At 51.8% G+C, this 22,642-nt stretch overlaps 1 protein-coding gene across 1 annotated transcript; it reads left to right on the plus strand.

Moving 5' to 3' along the window:
• The first annotated feature begins 352 nt into the window (after positions 1-352).
• UAP1L1 (UDP-N-acetylglucosamine pyrophosphorylase 1 like 1) lies at positions 353-18,372 on the plus strand. Its single transcript, XM_056540200.1, has 9 exons — positions 353-780; positions 9,348-9,552; positions 10,705-10,880; positions 11,356-11,528; positions 13,620-13,813; positions 14,931-15,071; positions 15,168-15,353; positions 15,438-15,504; positions 17,594-18,372. The coding sequence occupies exons 1-9, from the start codon at positions 492-494 to the stop codon at positions 17,660-17,662; spliced, it is 1,500 nt and encodes a 499-aa protein (XP_056396175.1). The 5' UTR covers positions 353-491; the 3' UTR covers positions 17,663-18,372.
• Positions 18,373-22,642: the final 4,270 nt, after the last annotated feature.

Here is a 22,642-nt window from a genome sequence, read left to right on the forward strand (position 1 = left end):
CTGTTATGGGGATGATGAGGGTGGTGGACTCTTATGGGGATGATGAGGGTGGTGGACTCTTATGGGGATGATGGGGGTGGTGGACTCTTATGGGGATGATGAGGGTGGTGGACTCTGTTATGGGGATGATGGACTCTGCTGTGGGGATGATGGGGGTGGTGGACTCTGTTATGGGGGCACTGTTATGGGGGTATAGTGGGGGCTGTGACTATTACATGGTATCAGGTCCACACACACCCCTCTCCACCAGACCCATCTACCTCACGAGACTCCCGCCCAGTGTATTTGTATAATGGTCGAACGTCACGTGACCTCCTCAGGCTCAGCCCCCCCCCCTGGTAGCTCCGCCTATCCCCGCCCCCTGCCGGTGCTCCTCAGGTGATGCCTGAACCTCTGGTCGCCATAGTTACCGGGCGCGGAGGGCTCCGCAGTGTCACCGCTGTCTCCCGGTTTCTATAGTAACGGGCCGGTGTCGGGTTCCGGTTCCTTCCATGGAGCGTGAGCTGGAGATCCGGCGGAGGCTGCGGGAGGCCGGGCAGGAGCAGCTGCTGCGGTTCTGGGATGAGCTGGGCTCCGGGGAGCGGGACTCTCTGCTGGGGGAGCTGGAGCTGCTGGACGCCCGGGAGCTCCGGGAACACTGCGGCCGGGCACAGGAAGCCTACGAGCGGGAGAGCGGCGCCCCCCAGCGGCTGGACCACAGGATGCGCCCCGTGCCCCCCGAGTTCCTGGGCAGCGTCCGGAGGAGCCGCCCGGAGGAGCTGAGAGCCTGGGAGGAGGAGGGTGAGTGACCCCGAGAGGGCAACCAGAACCGGGTCACAGTACAGGACACCGGAACCGGGTCACAGTACAGGGCACCGGAACCGGGTCACAGTACAGGAGAGGGCACCAGAACCGGGTCACAGTACAGGGCACCGGAACCGGGTCACAGTACAGGACACCAGAACCGGGTCACAGTACAGGAGAATAAACCCAGAACCGGGTCACAGTACAGGAGAGGGCACCAGAACCGGGTCACAGTACAGGACACCAGAACCAGGTCACAGTACAGGGCACCAGAACCGGGTCACAGTACAGGACACCAGAACCAGGTCACAGTACAGGACACCAGAACCGGGTCACAGTACAGGACACCAGAACCAGGTCACAGTACAGGGCACCAGAACCCGGTCACAGTACAGGACACCAGAACCCGGTCACAGTACAGGGCACCAGAACCCGGTCACAGTACAGGACACCAGAACCGGGTCACAGTACAGGACACCAGAACCGGGTCACAGTACAGGACACCAGAACCGGGTCACAGTACAGGACACCAGAACCCGGTCACAGTACAGGACACCAGAACCCGGTCACAGTACAGGACACCAGAACCCGGTCACAGTACAGGGCACCAGAACCCGGTCACAGTACAGGACACCAGAACCGGGTCACAGTACAGGACACCAGAACCGGGTCACAGTACAGGACACCAGAACCGGGTCACAGTACAGGACACCAGAACCCGGTCACAGTACAGGAGAATAAACCCAGAACCGGGTCACAGTACAGGACACCAGAACCCGGTCACAGTACAGGGCACCAGAACCGGGTCACAGTACAGGACACCAGAACCAGGTCACAGTACAGGGCACCAGAACCGGGTCACAGTACAGGACACCGGAACCGGGTCACGGTACAGGAGAATAAACCCAGAACCGGGTCACAGTACAGGACACCAGAACCGGGTCACAGTACAGGACACCGGAACCGGGTCACAGTACAGGAGAATAAACCCAGAACCGGGTCACATTACAGCAGAGGGCACCAGAACTGGGTCACAGTACAGGGCACCAGAACCGGGTCACAGTACAGGAGAATAAACCCAGAACCGGGTCACAGTACAGGACACCAGAACCGGGTCACAGTACAGGGCACCAGAACCGGGTCACAGTACAGGGCACCAGAACCGGGTCACAGTACAGGACACCAGAACCGGGTCACAGTACAGGACACCAGAACCGGGTCACAGTACAGGACACCAGAACCGGATCACAGTACAGGAGAGGGCACCAGAACCGGGTCATAGTACTGGATGGGCACCAGAACCAGGTCATAGTACAGGAGAGGGCACCAGAACCGGGTCACAGTACAGCAGAGGGCACCAGAACCAGGTCATAGTACAGGATGGGCACCAGAACCAGGTCATAGTACAGGATGGGCACCAGAACCGGGTCATAGTACTGGAGAGGGCACCAGAACTGGGTCATAGTACAGGAGAGGGCACCAGAACCGGGTCATAGTACTGGAGAGGGCACCAGAACCGGGTCATAGTACAGGAGAGGGCACCAGAACCGGGTCATAGTACAGGAGAGGACACCAGAACCGGGTCACAGTACAGGAGAGGGCACCAGAACCGGGTCACAGTACAGGAGAGGGCACCAGAACCGGGTCACAGTACAGGAGAGGGCACCAGAACCGGGTCATAGTACAGGACACCAGAACCAGGTCATAGTACAGGAGAGTTAATATATAGACGAGAAAAAACAACAGTGAGGACCGTTTATCATAAATGGAAGAGATGGGTTCTTACCCCCAAGGGTTACGCTCAGAGCACAACACCTACTGTAGCGTCCGGATGCAGAAAATCACATGGAGCCGCTGCCACGAGGAACTTCCCGGAGTGACGTCAGTCTGGTGGATTACAATGGGAAGAGATGTGTGAACAAGTTCCTCTAAAAGAAGGCGCTGGTACCTGAAGATGGAGGTATACTTCTTTATTAGCTACGCGTTTCGATCCCGAACTGGGATCTTCATCAGGCATGCCCGATGAAGATCCCGGTTCGGGATCGAAACGCGTAGCTAATAAAGAAGTATACCTCCATCTTCGGGTACCAGCGCCTTCTTTTAGAGGAACTTGTTCACACATCTCTTCCCATAGTACAGGAGAGGGCACCCCAAAACAACCCTCACCCCCACACTACAGGAGAGGGCACCCCAAAACAACCCTCACCCCCCACACTACAGGAGAGGGCACCCCAAAACAACCATCACCCCCACACTACAGGAGAGGGCACCCCAAAACAACATATACGCCCCCACACTACAGGAGAGGGCACCCCAAAACAACATATACCCCCCCCCCCACACTACAGGAGAGGGCACCCCAAAACAACATATACCCCCCCACTACAGGAGAGGGTACCCCAAAACAACCCTCACCCCCACACTACAGGAGAGGGCACCCCAAAACAACCCTCACCCCCCACACTACAGGAGAGGGCACCCCAAAACAACATATACCCCCCAACACTACAGGAGAGGGCACCCCAAAACAACCCTCACCCCCCACACTACAGGAGAGGGCACCCCAAAACAACATATACCCCCCCACACTACAGGAGAGGGCACCCCAAAACAACCCTCACCCCCCACACTACAGGAGAGGGCACCCCAAAACAACCCTCACCCCCCACACTACAGGAGAGGGCACCCCAAAACAACCCTCACCCCCACACTACAGGAGAGGGCACCCCAAAACAACCCTCACCCCCCACACTACAGGAGAGGGCACCCCAAAACAACATATACCCCCCACACTACAGGAGAGGGCACCCCAAAACAACCCTCACCCCCCCACACTACAGGAGAGGGCACCCCAAAACAACCCTCACCCCCCACACTACAGGAGAGGGCACCTCAAAACAACCCTCACCCCCACACTACAGGAGAGGGCACCCCAAAACAACCATCACCCCCACACTACAGGAGAGGGCACCCCAAAACAACATATACCCCCCCCCAACACTACAGGAGAGGGCACCCCAAAACAACCCTCACCCCCACACTACAGGAGAGGGCACCCCAAAACAACATATACCCCCCCCCACACTACAGGAGAGGGCACCCCAAAACAACCCTCACCCCCACACTACAGGAGAGGGCACCCCAAAACAACCCTCACCCCCCACACTACAGGAGAGGGCACCCCAAAACAACATATACCCCCCCACACTACAGGAGAGGGCACCCCAAAACAACCCTCACCCCCACACTACAGGAGAGGGCACCCCAAAACAACCCTCACCCCCCACACTACAGGAGAGGGCACCCCAAAACAACCCTCACCCCCACACTACAGGAGAGGGCACCCCAAAACAACAATCACCCCCACACTACAGGAGAGGGCACCCCAAAACAACCCTCACCCCCACACTACAGGAGAGGGCACCCCAAAACAACATATACCCCCCCCCACACTACAGGAGAGGGCACCCCAAAACAACATATACCCCCCCACACTACAGGAGAGGGCACCCCAAAACAACCCTCACCCCCACACTACAGGAGAGGGCACCCCAAAACAACCCTCACCCCCACACTACAGGAGAGGGCACCCCAAAACAACATATACCCCCCCACACTACAGGAGAGGGCACCCCAAAACAACCCTCACCCCCACACTACAGGAGAGGGCACCCCAAAACAACCCTCACCCCCACACTACAGGAGAGGGCACCCCAAAACAACATATACCCCCCCACACTACAGGAGAGGGCACCCCAAAACAACCCTCACCCCCACACTACAGGAGAGGGCACCCCAAAACAACCCTCACCCCCACACTACAGGAGAGGGCACCCCAAAACAACAATCACCCCCACACTACAGGAGAGGGCACCCCAAAACAACCCTCACCCCCACACTACAGGAGAGGGCACCCCAAAACAACATATACCCCCCCCCACACACTACAGGAGAGGGCACCCCGAAACAACCCTCACCCCCCACACTACAGGAGAGGGCACCCCAAAACAACCCTCACCCCCCACACTACAGGAGAGGGCACCCCAAAACAACCCTCACCCCCCACACTACAGGAGAGGGCACCCCAAAACAACCCTCACCCCCACACTACAGGAGAGGGCACCCCAAAACAACCCTCACCCCCCACACTACAGGAGAGGGCACCCCAAAACAACCCTCACCCCCACACTACAGGAGAGGGCACCCCAAAACAACCCTCACCCCCCACACTACAGGAGAGGGCACCCCAAAACAACCATCACCCCCACACTACAGGAGAGGGCACCCCAAAACAACATATACGCCCCCACACTACAGGAGAGGGCACCCCAAAACAACATATACCCCCCCCCCCCCACACTACAGGAGAGGGCACCCCAAAACAACATATACCCCCCCACTACAGGAGAGGGTACCCCAAAACAACCCTCACCCCCACACTACAGGAGAGGGCACCCCAAAACAACCCTCACCCCCCACACTACAGGAGAGGGCACCCCAAAACAACATATACCCCCCAACACTACAGGAGAGGGCACCCCAAAACAACCCTCACCCCCCACACTACAGGAGAGGGCACCCCAAAACAACATATACCCCCCCACACTACAGGAGAGGGCACCCCAAAACAACCCTCACCCCCCACACTACAGGAGAGGGCACCCCAAAACAACCCTCACCCCCCACACTACAGGAGAGGGCACCCCAAAACAACCCTCACCCCCACACTACAGGAGAGGGCACCCCAAAACAACCCTCACCCCCCACACTACAGGAGAGGGCACCCCAAAACAACATATACCCCCCACACTACAGGAGAGGGCACCCCAAAACAACCCTCACCCCCCCACACTACAGGAGAGGGCACCCCAAAACAACCCTCACCCCCCACACTACAGGAGAGGGCACCTCAAAACAACCCTCACCCCCACACTACAGGAGAGGGCACCCCAAAACAACCATCACCCCCACACTACAGGAGAGGGCACCCCAAAACAACATATACCCCCCCCCACACTACAGGAGAGGGCACCCCAAAACAACCCTCACCCCCACACTACAGGAGAGGGCACCCCAAAACAACATATACCCCCCCCCACACTACAGGAGAGGGCACCCCAAAACAACCCTCACCCCCACACTACAGGAGAGGGCACCCCAAAACAACCCTCACCCCCACACTACAGGAGAGGGCACCCCAAAACAACATATACCCCCCCACACTACAGGAGAGGGCACCCCAAAACAACCCTCACCCCCACACTACAGGAGAGGGCACCCCAAAACAACCCTCACCCCCACACTACAGGAGAGGGCACCCCAAAACAACCCTCACCCCCACACTACAGGAGAGGGCACCCCAAAACAACAATCACCCCCACACTACAGGAGAGGGCACCCCAAAACAACCCTCACCCCCACACTACAGGAGAGGGCACCCCAAAACAACATATACCCCCCCCCACACTACAGGAGAGGGCACCCCAAAACAACATATACCCCCCCACACTACAGGAGAGGGCACCCCAAAACAACCCTCACCCCCACACTACAGGAGAGGGCACCCCAAAACAACCCTCACCCCCACACTACAGGAGAGGGCACCCCAAAACAACATATACCCCCCCACACTACAGGAGAGGGCACCCCAAAACAACCCTCACCCCCACACTACAGGAGAGGGCACCCCAAAACAACCCTCACCCCCACACTACAGGAGAGGGCACCCCAAAACAACATATACCCCCCCACACTACAGGAGAGGGCACCCCAAAACAACCCTCACCCCCACACTACAGGAGAGGGCACCCCAAAACAACCCTCACCCCCACACTACAGGAGAGGGCACCCCAAAACAACAATCACCCCCACACTACAGGAGAGGGCACCCCAAAACAACCCTCACCCCCACACTACAGGAGAGGGCACCCCAAAACAACATATACCCCCCCCCACACACTACAGGAGAGGGCACCCCGAAACAACCCTCACCCCCCACACTACAGGAGAGGGCACCCCAAAACAACCCTCACCCCCCACACTACAGGAGAGGGCACCCCAAAACAACCCTCACCCCCCACACTACAGGAGAGGGCACCCCAAAACAACCCTCACCCCCACACTACAGGAGAGGGCACCCCAAAACAACCCTCACCCCCCACACTACAGGAGAGGGCACCCCAAAACAACCCTCACCCCCACACTACAGGAGAGGGCACCCCAAAACAACATATACCCACCCCCACACTACAGGAGAGGGCACCCCAAAACAACCCTCACCCCCACACTACAGGAGAGGACACCCCGAAACAACCATCACCCCCCACACTACAGGAGAGGACACCCCGAAACAACCATCACCCCCACACTACAGGAGAGGGCACCCCAAAACAACATATACCCCCCCCACACTACAGGAGAGGGCACCCCAAAACAACCCTCACCCCCACACTACAGGAGAGGGCACCCCAAAACAACCCTCACCCCCACACTACAGGAGAGGGCACCCCAAAACAACAATCACCCCCACACTACAGGAGAGGGCACCCCAAAACAACAATCACCCCCACACTACAGGAGAGGGCACCCCAAAACAACCCTCACCCCCACACTACAGGAGAGGGCACCCCAAAACAACATATACCCCCCCCCCCACACACTACAGGAGAGGGCACCCCAAAACAACATATACCCCCCCCCCACACTACAGGAGAGGGCACCCCAAAACAACCCTCACCCCCACACTACAGGAGAGGGCACCCCAAAACAACCCTCACCCCCACACTACAGGAGAGGGCACCCCAAAACAACATATACCCCCCACACTACAGGAGAGGGCACCCCAAAACAACCCTCACCCCCACACTACAGGAGAGGGCACCCCAAAACAACCCTCACCCCCACACTACAGGAGAGGGCACCCCAAAACAACCCTCACCCCCACACTACAGGAGAGGGCACCCCAAAACAACCCTCACCCCCACACTACAGGAGAGGGCACCCCAAAACAACATATACCCCCCCCCCACACTACAGGAGAGGGCACCCCGAAACAACCCTCACCCCCCACACTACAGGAGAGGGCACCCCAAAACAACCCTCACCCCCCACACTACAGGAGAGGGCACCCCAAAACAACATATACTCCCCCCCACACTACAGGAGAGGGCACCCCAAAACAACATATACCCCCCCACACTACAGGAGAGGGCACCCCAAAACAACCCTCACCCCCACACTACAGGAGAGGGCACCCCAAAACAACATATACCCCCCCCCCACACTACAGGAGAGGGCACCCCAAAACAACCCTCACCCCCACACTACAGGAGAGGGCACCTCAAAACAACCCTCACCCCCACACTACAGGAGAGGGCACCCCAAAACAACCCTCACCCCCACACTACAGGAGAGGGCACCCCAAAACAACCCTCACCCCCACACTACAGGAGAGGGCACCCCAAAACAACCCTCACCCCCACACTACAGGAGAGGGCACCCCGAAACAACCCTCACCCCCACACTACAGGAGAGGGCACCCCGAAACAACCCTCACCCCCACACTACAGGAGAGGACACCCCAAAACAACCCTCACCCCCACACTACAGTAGCGGCCCCTCAACCCTCCCCCTCCTGTGTCACATTATATCTCCTATTAGACCTTGCACCCGGATGTGCCGCCCTGCACCCGCTCTCTGGGCGCTGCCACCCATTATAATATCTCATAAATTAGAAAACGTTGTCCCCGGGGAAACACCTGCCGTGAGCCGCGCCGGCGCCATCACATGACCCTCACTGCCGTCACTTTAAGAACAATACGACAATTTATTTAATTTTTTTTACTGTCAATTTGTAAATCCAAAGTAGTCATGTGACAGCGAGTTACAGACACAGGGCACATTTTTTTGGGCTGCTCAACTTGTCTGAGACTTAAAGGGGCGCTCTTCTGCCGCCTTGTCGCTAGGGAACCTCTCCACTAATATATATATATATATATATGTGTGTGTGTGTGTCTATCTATCTATATATATATATACAGCGCCACCTGGTGTGACATTAGGGTACTGATCCTCTAGCCTCTGCCTGTCAGGGAATGATGGGATTTATGGTTCTGCAAAAGCTAGAAATCAATATTTCAGAGCAGTATTTCCCATACAGTGTGACTCCAGCTGTTGCAAAACTACAACTCCCAGCATGCCTGGACAGCCGTTGGCTGTCCGGGCATGCTGGGAGTTGTAGTTTTGCTTTAGAGCATTTTGCAGCTCTGGGGTAAGGAGGCCTGATAGCATCTGCTTCTTAATTCCAGGAGCAGCGCCACTCTTGTGTATGGGCTATGTCTGGTATTACATGTCACAACTGGGGGTGAAAGGTCACCAGGATTCTGCAGGATACAGAGCCGGTTCTCTTCCTTCCGGGTATTGTTCCTGCTCTGTACATAGAGGTCATAGGGCGACTGACTAACCCCTGAGTGCTGCAGTATGGCGGCATACAAGCTGACAGACTACAAGAAGATGGCGGAGGACGCGGCGCTGTGTTCCGTATTGATCACTATTGTGTCTTACAGGTTATCGCCAGATCTCACAGAACAAGGTGGCGGTGCTGCTTCTGGCCGGGGGTCAGGGCACCCGTCTGGGGGTGACATACCCCAAAGGGATGTACAGCGTGGGGCTGCCCAGCGGGAAGACACTGTACCAGATCCAGGCCGAGCGGATCCTGCGTTTGCAGCAGTTGGCTGGAGAGAAATACTCGACGCGGTGCACCGTGCCATGGTGAGGGGGGGGGGGGGGGGCTCCGGGTCTAGGGGGGGGGGGGCAGCGAATACCAGCGCTCCCACAATGCATTGCACTGCAGCTTATAGGCAAACACTCTTCATGGCTTAAAGCAGTGTTTCCCAAGCAAGGTGCCTCCAGCTTTTGCAAAACTACAACTCCCAACATGCCTGGACAGCCGACGGCTGTCCAGGCATGCTGGGAGTTGTAGTTTTGCAATAGCGGTTGGCACACAAGGGCTTTCCGAGCATGCTGGGGGTTGTAGTTTTGCAATAGCGGTTGGCACACAAGGGCTTTCCGAGCATGCTGGGGGTTGTAGTTTTGCAACATTTGGATGTAAATATGTATCCCCTAGACAGAGTATAAGTCAGTGATCTCCAAAATTTTTACCTCCAGATTTTGCCTAACTACAACTCCCAGCATGCCCGGAAAACAGCCATTGGCTGTCTGGACATGCTGGGAGTTGTAGTTTTGAAACATCTGGAGGGCCACAATTTGGAGACCACTGCCATATACTGTGGATAGGAAATACATTTTTACCTCCAGATGTTGCAAAACTACATCTCCCAGCATGCTCGGAAAGCCCTTGGGTGCCAACCGCTATTGCAAAACTACAACTCCCAACACGCCTGGACAGTGGCCTTCCAGATGGAGCAAAACTACAACTTTCAGCATGTCCAGCCGGCCACTGGCTGACCGGACATGCTGAGAGTTGTAGTTTTGCAACATCTGGAGGTACAAATGCATCTCCTATCCACAGTATATGGCAGTGGTCTCCAAACTGTGGCCTTCCAGATGTTGCAAAACTACATCTCCCAGCATGCCCGGATAGCTGTTGGCTGTCCGGGCATGCTGGGAGTTGTAGTTTTGCAACATCTGGAGGGCCACAGTTTGGACACCCCTGGTTTATGAGATTGCCTCAGTTGCACAGCTTCTCTCCTGGTTCGTTCAAGCGAACACTCCGATCCCGACCCATCTCTCTAAGACATGTAAAAAGGTTTTTAAAGTGACAGGTACACTTTAAGAAAGGGAGGGGGGAGGGGGTCATTAAAAATTACATTTACAAACAAAGGGGATAATGTCTTAGAAATCAGTCAATATGAACCCCATGACCTCTCACATGATGGATCCTTGTCCCCCTCCCCCCCCCAGGTACATCATGACCAGCGAGTTCACCCTGAGCCCCACACTGAAGTTTTTCGAGGATCATAACTTCTTCGGCATTGACCGGCCGGACGTCGTCCTGTTCGAGCAGAGGATGCTGCCTGCCGTTGGCTTCGATGGCCTCGCCATTTTGGAGAGGAAAGACAAGGTCGCTATGGCTCCAGGTAAGTCATGAGATTTGGGGTCCGTTCTGTGGTGTCTGTCTGGCCCCTCTTGGTAACAATGATCTCTTCCAACATATTAGGGTGGGTTCACACTACGTTTTTACAGTACGTGACCGGATCCGGTTGGGGGGGGGAGCGAAAACCGGATGCTCCCGTATCCCAGCCGGACCCGGCCCGTATCTAATTAGTATCTAATTCACCGTTTGACTCCGGTCGGCTCATTTTTGCCCTGTTTACAGTTTTCTGACCGAACCCAAAACCGTAGTTTGCCGCAGTTTTAGGTCCGGTCACCAAACTGGATATGGGGCAGAAATGAGCCGACCGGAGTCACCGTTTGAAATTAATACGGGCCGGGTCCGGCTGGGATACGGGAGCGCCCGTTTTTGCTCCACACACAACCCCCCCCAGCTGGATCTGGTTCCCGTACTGTAACATATCATGAGGTCTATTATACACGGCATTTGTGTCCTTTCAGACGGTAACGGGGGCCTGTACAGAGCCCTGGCTGACAACCATATATTGGAAGACATGGAGGCACGAGGCATCTCTTATATACACGTGTACTGTGTGGACAATATACTGGTGAAGATGGCCGATCCCGTGTTCGTGGGCTTCTGTGTTACCAAAGGAGCTGATTGCGGGGCCAAGGTTAGTCATCAGATTAAAGACTTATTCTTTAAGACAGTGTTTCCCAACCAGAGTGCCCCCAGCTGTTGCAGAACTACAACTCCCAGCATGCCCGGACAGCCAAAGGCTGTCCGGGCATGCTGGGAGGTGTAGTTTTGCAACAGCTGGAGGCACCCTGGTTGGGAAACACTGCTTTAAAAGGGTACTCTGGTGGGAAACAAATTATTTAAAATCAATTGGTGCCAAAATGTTATACAGATTGATAAATTACTTCTATATAGAAATCTTAATTCTTCCAGTACTTATCAGCTGCTGTATGCTCCACAGGAAGTTGTGCAGTACTTTTCAGTCTGACCACAGTCCTCTCTGCTGACACCTCTGTCCGTGTCAGGAACTGTCCAGAGCAGGAGAGGTTTGCTATGACAATTCCTGACATGGACAGAGGTGGCAGCTCTGTGGTCAGACTGGAAAGAACTACACAACTTCCTGTGGAGCATACAGCAGCTGATAAGTACTGGAAGAATTAAGATTTTTATATAGAAGTAATTTACAAATCTGTTAAACTTTTTGGCACCAGTTAATTTTACAACATTTTGTTTTCCACCAGAGTGCCCCTTTAAGAGTTTGTGGCAAGATTTACCCGTATTATTGGGGTACAGACCACTGACAAGAATGGGGGTCCTTGGTCCCTAAGTGAATGCTCGGCCACTGATCCGCTATTTATTCTCTATGGGACCTGCAAACAATTGCTGAACTCCTCCATCTTTGGGAGTCCCATGAAGTGTCACTAAATGGAACAAGGGACCCCTATTCTTGTGGTGGGGGGGGGGGGGAACCAGCAGTCAGACCTCCACCGATCTGATACTTGTCCCCGTCCCATGAATAGGTGATGAGTTTTAAGGGGTGATCAAAGATTAGAAAAACTGAGCTAATTTCTTCCAAAAACAGAACAACATCTGCACAGCTTAGTTCCATTGAAGTGGATGGAGACAAGTTGTAATACCAGACACAACCTGAGGACAGACGTGGTGCTGTTTTTTGTAAATTAGGTAAATCAGCCATATTGGAGCCCTAGTGAAGACTGGGAAAGCTGGATGACACGAATACTGCATGCCACAAAGCATTCCCAGTCTCCTGAAGCCCCAGCAGTAATAGGCTGCTCGTCCTCCCTGCACTCCTCATTTCAGCCGCACTGCTATGCCCTCTCACTGCCCCTGTGCTAATGTTTTCTCTCCCCTCCTCACTCTTCTCTTGGCTCGCAGTATATCTTCTCTCCCCCTCAGCCCTACCCCCACACTAACCATTCCCTGCCGGACAGTTAAATCATACTTTTCTATGACATTTGTCTGGCAGCAGAATGTTTGTTTAAAACTTCCGGACAATCTCCGCAGCCCAAGAGTAGCGCGATCAGGAGATGCATCTGAAGTCTCATGGACTTGCCTGGGGCTCTGCTGTTTTACTCTCGGGCTGCGGAGATTGTCGGTATCCGGACATCCTTAAACTCTACTATTTATAAGAAATGTCTACTAAGTTTTATGGAAATATTGTCAGCTGTTCAGAAGTTGCGCTGAAACATAAATATACACACACATACATTGAGTTTTATATATATACTAGCTATTGTTGAGTGGTCTTCCGGCCATATTGTAGCTCTTCAGGACACTGGGAAAGCTAGGTTGCACACAGTACACAATGCAGGACTCGGTCCTTCCCCAGATTTCCCATTCTCCCTAATAGATAAAACAGCCGTATTTGAGCTCTTTAGGAGTCTTGAAAAGCTGGGTGGCATGCATACTGCATAAGCTTGCAGCAGCACAGTGGTAGCATTGCAGCAGCACTGCCATGCCCTCTCCCTGTCCCTGTAGTAATGTCGAAATAAATCTTCTCTCATCCCAAACTACTCTGTGCACCTGCCTGCTGGACAGTTAAATCATACTTAACCATCACAAAACTTCTGGGCAATCTCTGCAGATCCTGCTGCCACAGCAACGTGATGGTAAAGTATGATTTAACTGTTCGAGTTCTGATGATTTACTCTCAGGCTGTGGAGATATCGCAACATTCCTAAACTGTAGTGCATGCAGTAGTCATTTTTCCACTTGGTTTTTACAGGTGGTGGAGAAGTCTTATCCATTGGAGCCAGTGGGGGTTGTTTGCCAGGTCGATGGCATTTACCAGGTTGTAGAGTACAGCGAGATCAGCCAAGACACCGCAGAGAAGCGCGACGCCGATGGCAGCTTGACCTACAACGCCGGCAACATCTGCAATCACTTCTTCACCCTGGACTTCCTGAAAAACGTGGCGGGGTCAGTGACGGGTGCACGATACATAGGGGAAGTCATGTGACCTCCAGTATATGGATGGGAGGAGAGCTGCTGATGGGATGTGACAGTGGAAACAGCTATAAAAGCCCATCCTAACCCCCAAAAGACACACTATATATAGCAGTGTTTTCCAACCAGGGTGCCTCCAGCTGTAGCAAAACTACAACTCACAGCATGCCCTGACACCTGGAGGCACACTGGTTGGGAAACACTGCTCTATACGGTTGTGAGACACTTGTCAGCAGCCATATATACATCCTGCATTAAGGACAGATGTTATAGTAGTGTTTTCCAACCACAGTGCCTGCAGCTGTTGCAAAACTACAAGCTAGTAGTTTAGTTGTAGTTTTGCAACAGCTGGAGGCACACTGGTTGGGAAACACCGCTCTATATGGTTGTAGGACAATGGTCAGCAGCCACATATACTTCCTGCATTAAAGGGATACTCTGCTGCACACATGGATATGGGGATAAGATGGTATATTGCGGGGGTTCTGCCGCTGGGGACCCCCGCGATCTCCAGGCCAGCAGCTGCGGAGTCCTGAACAGGGTAGCTTTAAGCTTCCGAGTTCGTGACGTCACGCTGTGCACCCTCCATTCATGTCTATGGGAGTACAAAGCCGTCACGTCTCCTCCCATACACTGGAATGGAGGGGGCGTGGCGGCTGTGATCCCCAGTCATCGGGCTCGGAGCGGCGTTCACTCCGTGCTCCGAATGACGGGTGCCGACCCAGAGATCGATCTTTTAGATAGGGGATAAGATGTGTGCAGCGGAGAACCCCTTTCAGGACAGTTCTTACAGCAGTGTTTCCCAACCGGTGCGCCTCCAGCTGTTGCAAAACTACAACTACCAGCATGCCCGGATCAGATTTGCGTGGCACCACTTATCTCTCTACTGCAAATGTATACAACAGGCATACTCAGCTATCAAGAGTTGTGTTTTGGAGTTGGGGGTGTTCTCAAATAGTCATTCGGGGGGCAATCAGTGACGTTTCATTTCCTATGAAGACCATGTGACATACAGTCATTATAGAGGCCATCTTGACCATTAGTTTGTACAATTCTTCCTTCACTGAACTCTTTGGTGTCTCTTCCTAAGGACTTCAGAGCAGCAGCTAGGGTACCACGTAGCCATCAAAAAAGTCCCATATGTGGATGAAGAGGGCAACCTGGCGAAGCCGGTGCGGGCGAACGGAATCAAGATGGAGAAGTTTGTGTTTGACGTCTTCCAGTTCGCCAAGTAAGTGTAAAGCGTTTACCCGTGGGCACCATCGTATACTGTATACAGGGAGGTGGGAGCCAGAATGGATGATCCCTATTTTCTCTTTGTTTGCAGGAATTTTGTGGCATTTGAAGTCGTGAGGGAAGAAGAATTCTCCCCATTAAAAAACGCAGATACGGCTGATAAGGACACCCCGACTACAGCCAGACGCGCCCTCCTGTGGCAGCACTACCGCTGGGCTCTGAAGGCCGGGGCTAAATTCACCAATGCCAGTGGACGGGCCATAGCTGAGAAGTCTGGGTAAGTACTCGCACCAGTGTAGCCGTATCTCTGCTTTTCACTGCAGCCCGTCTGCTTATTGTTTGTCCATGTCTCATTCTCTAGTGTTCCAGAAGCCGAGGACCCCTCTGCAGTCTGTGAGATTTCACCTTTAATCTCCTATTTTGGGGAGGTAAGTGATATAGACACAGAAATGTGTGTGTATGTGTGTGTGTATATATATATATATATATGTGTGTGTATATATAAAAAAATATATATATATATATATATATATATATATATATATATATATATATATATATATATATATATAATATAGAAATAAAGTCCGGCTCACCACCCTGTAGGATCTTTGAATTGAAGCAACTTCTGTGGTTTTTAGGAAGCACGGAACCAAAAGCCAAGCCGCATACTTGGTATGAACAGGTAGCAAAAAATGGTGTAGATTCCAGCTCCCGACATAATCGATAAAAGTCCAAAATGTATTTCACATAATTAAAAATGGTGAAAAAATGAAAACTAAAAAGGTGGGTTTAAAAGCATAGCAGAAACGCCAACGCGTTTCGAACCATCATGGTTCTTAGTCATGGCACCCCTCTGCAGTCTGTGAGATTTCCCCTTTAATCTCCTATTTTGGGGGGGTAAGTGATATAGACACAGGAGTTAGTGAAGCCAACCATACACTTATCCTGCGCTCCAACCAGACCAGGGTCCTAGTACTTTTTCCCACTCAGGATTCTGGTTGTTTAGGAAAGTTCACACTGCGTAATTCTGTGAACATTAGCATCAGTGTGAATGGGTCTTCGGCGAGACAGGTTCACACTGAGGAATTTCCGTCGCTGAAATTGTTCCGCGCAAAGAAGGAACATGTTCATTCTTTGCGTGGAAGTCCGTGAGCACTGCATAGCAGTCAATGGTGACGGCACAGTGCCTGCGGTCCGATCGCTGAAGTATTTTCGGCAGCGGCCGTCAGGTGGAACCTCCGCTTGTGGAATTCTGCTAGCGGAGATTCCGCAGTGTGAACATACCCTAAGGCGAGGTTCACACTGCGGAATCTCTCGGCAGAAAATTTCCGCATGGAGATTCCGAGTGCGGCTGAATCAGTCGGCGCTAGGACCGCACAGACACTGCAGTCTCCAATAGACTGCAATGTGTTCCGCAAGTATTTCCGCCTGAAGAATGAGCAACTCCATTCTTCAGTGTGAATTTGTGAACGGAAACCCATTCACTATACTATACATTTTAGTAAGCGGAATTTCTGCCTGCAATTTCAAAGCGGAATTGCAGGTGGAAATTCCGTAGTGTGAACCTTGCCTAAAGCACTGTTTTCCAACCAGGGTGCCTCCAGCTGTTGCAAAACTACAACTCCCAGCATGCCCGGACTACCTTCTCTGAACTCTCTCTAGAGTATCTATATCCTTCTGGAGATACGGCCTCCAGTACTGCCCATAATACTCCAAGTGAGGTCTCACCAGTGTTCTGTACAGTGGCATGAGCACTTCTCTCTCTACTGCTTATACCTCTCCCTATACACCCATGAGCACTTCTCTCTCTCTACTGCTTATACCTCTCCCTATAAATCCATGATCACTTCTCTCTACTGCTTATACCTCTCCTTATACACCCATGAACACTTCTCTCTTTCTACTGCTTATTCCTCTCCCTATAAATCCATGAGCACTTCTCTCTACTGCGTATACCTCTCCCTATACATCCATGAGCACTTCCCTCTTTCTACTGCTTATACCTCTCCATATACATCCAAGCATTCTGCTAGCATTTCCTGCTGCTTTATTACATTGTCTTCCTACCTTTTTAAGTCTTCTGAAATAATTCCTCTTAAATCCCTTTCCTCAGATACTGAGGTCAGGACTGTGTCATGGTTCTGCTTTCTAACTAGATGGAGCAGAGCGGTGACGTGTGACATGGCCGGGGGCTGTCACTCACACTAAGGGGTGATTACAGCTGGAGAAGATAGGACTAGGGAAGTATAGCTCCTTGCCCAGGGGACTACTACTTACTTACACTTTATAACTTCATATCCTCACCACTTCTGCCGGCAGGAACGTTCTCCTGGGGAAGGTGAGGATGAAGATTCTACCATATATAGAGCAGTGTCACACGTTATATATGGTAAAATCTAACTACAGGTTCCCTTTTACTTTTTATTATCATTTTCTTAGTCTTTATGGATTTTTCATATTGTTTAGACAGGTCGGATCCTCTCCTGACATATATTCTGTCTGTTCTTCTTGCAGGGATTAGATTTGCATCTGAATAACAAGGTCCTCTCCTCGCCCTTCATACTGGACGCTCAGAGGGTGTAGAAGGGAGCGACAGTCCGATCCTTGTATGGAGGAGCCGTGAATGACCTCTCCAGACCACAACGTGCCTTATAATCTGTCGCCACCGCGCGGCCCAGGAGGACTGGGAATCACTGCCTTGTGTATCAGCAATATTCTACGAAAGCTTAAACCAAACATGGAGGCTACATCCGTTCAGTACGGACATCAGCCGCATAAGTGCCAACACAATCAGTGGCTCATCTGAATACTGTAGCGTTGTATTGCTGTCACCCGGATATTAGTAAGAGGTAGCTTTGGTGTTTCAAAAAAACAACTTTTTACATATCCTGGAGACATGTCAAAAGTTTAGATCTGTCAGGGTCTGAGAGTTCAGACTCCGACCAATCACTAGAACAAGCCGGAAAAGAATTGTAGGGCTTAGCCTCTCCCTGCTCTCTGTGCAGCAGCTGAGACAATCCCATAGACTTATTGGAAGTTTGTCTTGGTCACATGGCTCAGAGCACGCGTTCAGGGCGCTCTTCTCCTGGATACTTCTAGTGATTGGGCGGGGTCTAAACATTCAGACCCCGACTGATCAAAACTTTTGACATATCTCTGCAACAGGTCAAAAGTTTTTTAAAGGGGTACTCCCCTGGGCCATTGTTTGAGACCACTGATACAGATGGAGGGGATAAACCCAGAGATGTCACTTAAATGGGCACTGAAATTTTAAAGGAGTACTCCCGTGGCAAACTTTTTTTTTTTTTTTTAAATCAACTGGTGCCAGAAAGTTAAACAGATTTGTAAATTACTTCTATTAAAAAATCTTAAACCTTCCAGTACTTTTTATGGGCTGTATACTACAGAGGAAATTCTTTTCTTTTTGGATTTCACTTCTGTCACAACCACGGTGTTCTCTGCTGACATCTGCTGTCCATTTTAGGAACTGTCCAGAGCAGGAGAAAATCCCCATAGCAAACATATGCTGCTCTGGACAGTTCCTAAAATGGACAGCAGAGGTCAGCGGAGAGCACTGTGGTTGTGAAAGAAGTGAAATCCAAAAAGAAAAGCATTTCCTCTGAAGTATATAGCCCCTAAAAAGTACTGGAAGGTTTAAGATTTTTGAATAGAAGTAATTTACAAATCTGTTTAACTTTCTGGCACCAGTTAAAAAAAAAAAAAAAAAAAAAAAAAGTTTTCCACGGGAGTACCCCTTTTTAAAGTTTCAGTGCCCATTTAAGTCACCTCTCTGGGCTTATCCCCTCCATCTGTATCAGTGGTCTCAAACGGTGGCCCTCCAGATGTTGCAAAACTTGGCTGTCCGGGCATGCTGGGGGTTGAAGTTTTGCAACATCTGGAGGGCCACAGTTTGAGACCACTGATCCATATGGAGCAGTTCCTTTGTAATCCTTATTATTGCTGGTTTAGTGTCCTTGATAGAGAACATCCCCTTATACAAACCTTCAGTTATTCTCAACAAGCAGAGCTGCAGTGTAAAGCATTTGGAGCACCAAACTAGATCAGCCTGATAGGGATATGGATAAAATGCTTTTTAAAGGGGTATTCCAGGAAAAAAAATTTTTTTTTAGAGCAGCTGGCTCCAGAAAGTTAAACAGATTTGTAAATTACTTCTATTAAAAAATCTTAATCCTTCCAATAATTATCAGCTGCTGAAGTTGAGTTGTTCTTTTCTGTCTGACAACAGTGCTCTCTGCTGACATCTCTGCTTGTCTCGGCAACTGCACAGAGTAGATTCTACTCTGGACAGTTCCTGAGACAGGTGTCATCAGAGAGCACTTAGACAGAAAAGAACAACTCAACTTCAGCAGCTAAAAAGTACTGAAAGGATTAAGATTTTTTTAATAGAAGTAATTTACAAATCTGTTTAACTTTCTGGAGCCAGTTGAGATATATATAAAAAGTTTTTCTTCCTGGATAACCCCTTTAAAGTGTCTTTTTTTTTCCTGAGGCCAGGGTTCTTTTAAATGATCCATTAATAAACGTGCAGCTATATAAACCGTACTGTGCTGTCAGCAGATCAGGGCAGACGCCGCAGGAGACTTTGACCCTTCATACACTCCGTGATACATGAACTAAGTTGGGTCATAGCAGAACTGCAGAATCTACTGGGTCTACCCCAATATCCGTAACCTGGGGGTACAGTGACCCAATGCAAATCCACCCGGGAGAGGTCACCTGATCAGCGCTGACCGGTCTGCCAGCAGAATGGGCACAAGATCAATGCGGCCAAAACCTTCCCTGTCCTGTCTATCTGGGGAGATCTGATTCTACAAGGTGCCAATAAACTCGCAGATTATTCTTCATATCCGGTTGTGTCCTCGTCTGAATCTGTGATGTGTGTGAATGACCCAAATGGGGATCTGCAGTCAGGGTTACCCTTTAAGTCTCTGTGCACCCTGTCGTATTGGGGTTTTTGGGTGTTTATTTCCCAAAAATACCCTGTCTGTATTTCTGCTTAAAAATATGGACAGAATTAAGCTGTGTGGGCATGTGGAAAGGTGTAGATCTGCAATAGCCAGGAGGTCCACTGATTGAAAAAAGGGGGGGGGGAGGAGGAGAGAGAGGGAGGGAGGAGAGAGAGGGGAGGAGGAGAGAGGGGAGGAAGGGGGGGGAGAGGAGAGAGAGGGGGGGGGGAGAGAGGGGAGGAAGGGGGGGGGGGAGAGAGGGGAGGAAAGAGCAGAGGGGGAAGAGAGGGGGGGGAGAGAGAGGGGAGGAAGGGGGGGAGAGAGAGGGGAGGAAGGGGGGGAGAGAGAGGGGAGGGAGGGGGGGGGTAGAGAGGGGAGGGAGGGGGGGGGGGAGAGAGGGGAGGAAGGGGGGGAGAGAGGGGAGGAAGGGGGGGGGGGAGAGGAGAGAGAGGGAGGGAGGAGAGAGGGGAGGAAAGAGCAGAGGGGGAGGAGAGGGGAGGGGGGGGAGAGAGAGGGGGGGGGGAGAGGAGGAGAGAGAGGGGAGGAAGGGGGGGGGAGAGGAGGAGAGAGGGGAGGAGGAGAGAGGGGGGGGAGGAAAGAGGGAGGGATAGTCAGGGGGTCCGTCTCAGCATTTGAGTCATGTGATCTCTGTCTTGGAAGGTGAGGGCTGTAGGAGGAGGGACAGCAGACGGAGATGCCAGAACAGGGAAGCAGAAAATGGTTTTGTTGACATTTCACCATAGGAATAGTGGTGGAGGAGAGTACATTTTTATTGGATGTTTATTGCAAAAATAAAAAACTATGAAGGAGGAAACTAATAATAGATAAAAATTATTAACTGAACTACCCCTTTAATCCTTCCAGGACTTATCAGCTGCTGTATGCTCCACAGGAAGTTGTGTAGTTCTTTCCAGTCTGACCACAGTGCTCTCTGCTGACACCTCTGTCCATGTCAGGAACTGTCCAGAGCAGGAACAAATCCCCATAGAAAACCTCTCCTGCTTCATACAGTTCCTGCCATGGACAGAGGTGTCAGCAGAGTGGTCAGACTGGAAAGAACTACACAACTTCCTGTGGAGCATACAGCAGCTGATAAGTCCTGGAAGGATTAAAGGGGTAGTTCAGTTAATAATTTTTATCTATTATTACAAATCTGTATAACTTTGGCAAAAGTTGATTTAAAAAAAATAGTTTTCCACTGGAAAAGGGGGTTTATTACCACACAAAATGACAGCGCAGTGTTAACCCTACTGACTGCGGGGGATGGTTACATTATCAGGGATTAGATAAACATGGCGACATTCATCCAGACACATCGCACTCCGGGTTGTGGCCGACTTTGTAGCTGAATTGATGTAGAGGTGGCTGAGCTGCAGGACTTTACACAACCTGGTGGACAGGGGTGGCGCTGTGTTTGGTAAAGAGCAGCCATGTTTTTCTAATACTGGACACAAATGTTTCTGTTTACATAAGACTTTAAAGGGTTACTCCGGCCCTAAGACATCTTATCCCCTATCCAAAGGATATGGGATAAGATGTCTGACCGTGGGGTCCCGCCGCTGGGGACCCCCACAATCTTGCATTCGGCACCCACCTCTTTGAGCTGCAGGCCGCGCTGCCGGCTCACAAACTGCCGGGTGCCGACCACGGGGCCGGAATATTGGGACGTCACGACTCCGCCCCCGTGTGATGTCACCCCCCCCCCCCGCTATGCAAGTCTATGGGCCGTCACGCCCCCTCCCATAGACTTGCATAGCAGGGGGTGACGTCACACGGGTGCGCGGCGTGCAGCTCAAAGAGGTGGGTGCCGAATGCAAGATTGCGGGGGTCCCCAGCGACGGGACCCCCACGGTCAGACATCTAATCCCCTATCCAAAGGATTAGATGTCTTAGGGCTGGAGTACCCCTTTAAAGCAGCGTTTGCCAACCTGTGCTCAACCAGCTGTTGCTAAACTACACCTCCCAGCATGCTCGCACAGCCTTATAGAGAGAGACTGCAGTCAGTAATCCCCCCCCATACATTATAATACAGAAGATGACCGCTCAGGTCCTTCGGGGGCCTCATTCATATTACAGTCACATGACCTGGACCCCCTAAAATACTGGTCTTCTAACAGTGGCCCTCCAGATGTTAAAAACTACAACTCCCGGGATGCTGAGAGTTGTAGTTTTGGAAGATCTGGCGGTCCACAGTTTGGGGACTATGTTCGAAATTACAGGGTCTGATATAAGAAACTGTCTCCTTTAACCCCTTAACTACCACGGACGTAAATGTACGTCCTGGGGCGGAGGTACTTCGCGCACCGGGATGTACATTTACATGACCGCGAGAATCGGAGCGGTGCTCGCGTCATGCACTGCAGGTCCCAACTGCTATCGGCAGCCGGGGACCTGCCGATAATTAACCCCTCAGATGCTGTGGTCAATACAGAACACGGCATCTGCAGCAATGCACACATTTGAATAGATGATCGGATCGCCCACGGCGCTGCCGCGGGGATCCGATCGTCTAAAATGGCGGCCGGAGGTCATTTACTCTACTCTGGTCTGAGATTGAGCAGACCAGAGCTGAAGATCGCCGATAACACTGATCAGT

Source organism: Hyla sarda, chromosome 9, assembly GCF_029499605.1.
Source record: "Hyla sarda isolate aHylSar1 chromosome 9, aHylSar1.hap1, whole genome shotgun sequence".
NCBI classification, from domain to species: Eukaryota; Metazoa; Chordata; class Amphibia; order Anura; family Hylidae; genus Hyla; species Hyla sarda.

Coding starts and splice junctions, on each gene's coding strand:
- UAP1L1 (XM_056540200.1), top strand. CDS start 492: ATGGAGCGTGAGCTGGAGATCCGGCGGAGGCTGCGGGAGGCCGGGCAG. Junction 11,529..13,619: donor GAGCTGATTGCGGGGCCAAG/GTTAGTCATCAG, acceptor TGGTTTTTACAG/GTGGTGGAGAAGTCTTATCC. Junction 13,814..14,930: donor TTCCTGAAAAACGTGGCGGG/GTCAGTGACGGG, acceptor TCTCTTCCTAAG/GACTTCAGAGCAGCAGCTAG.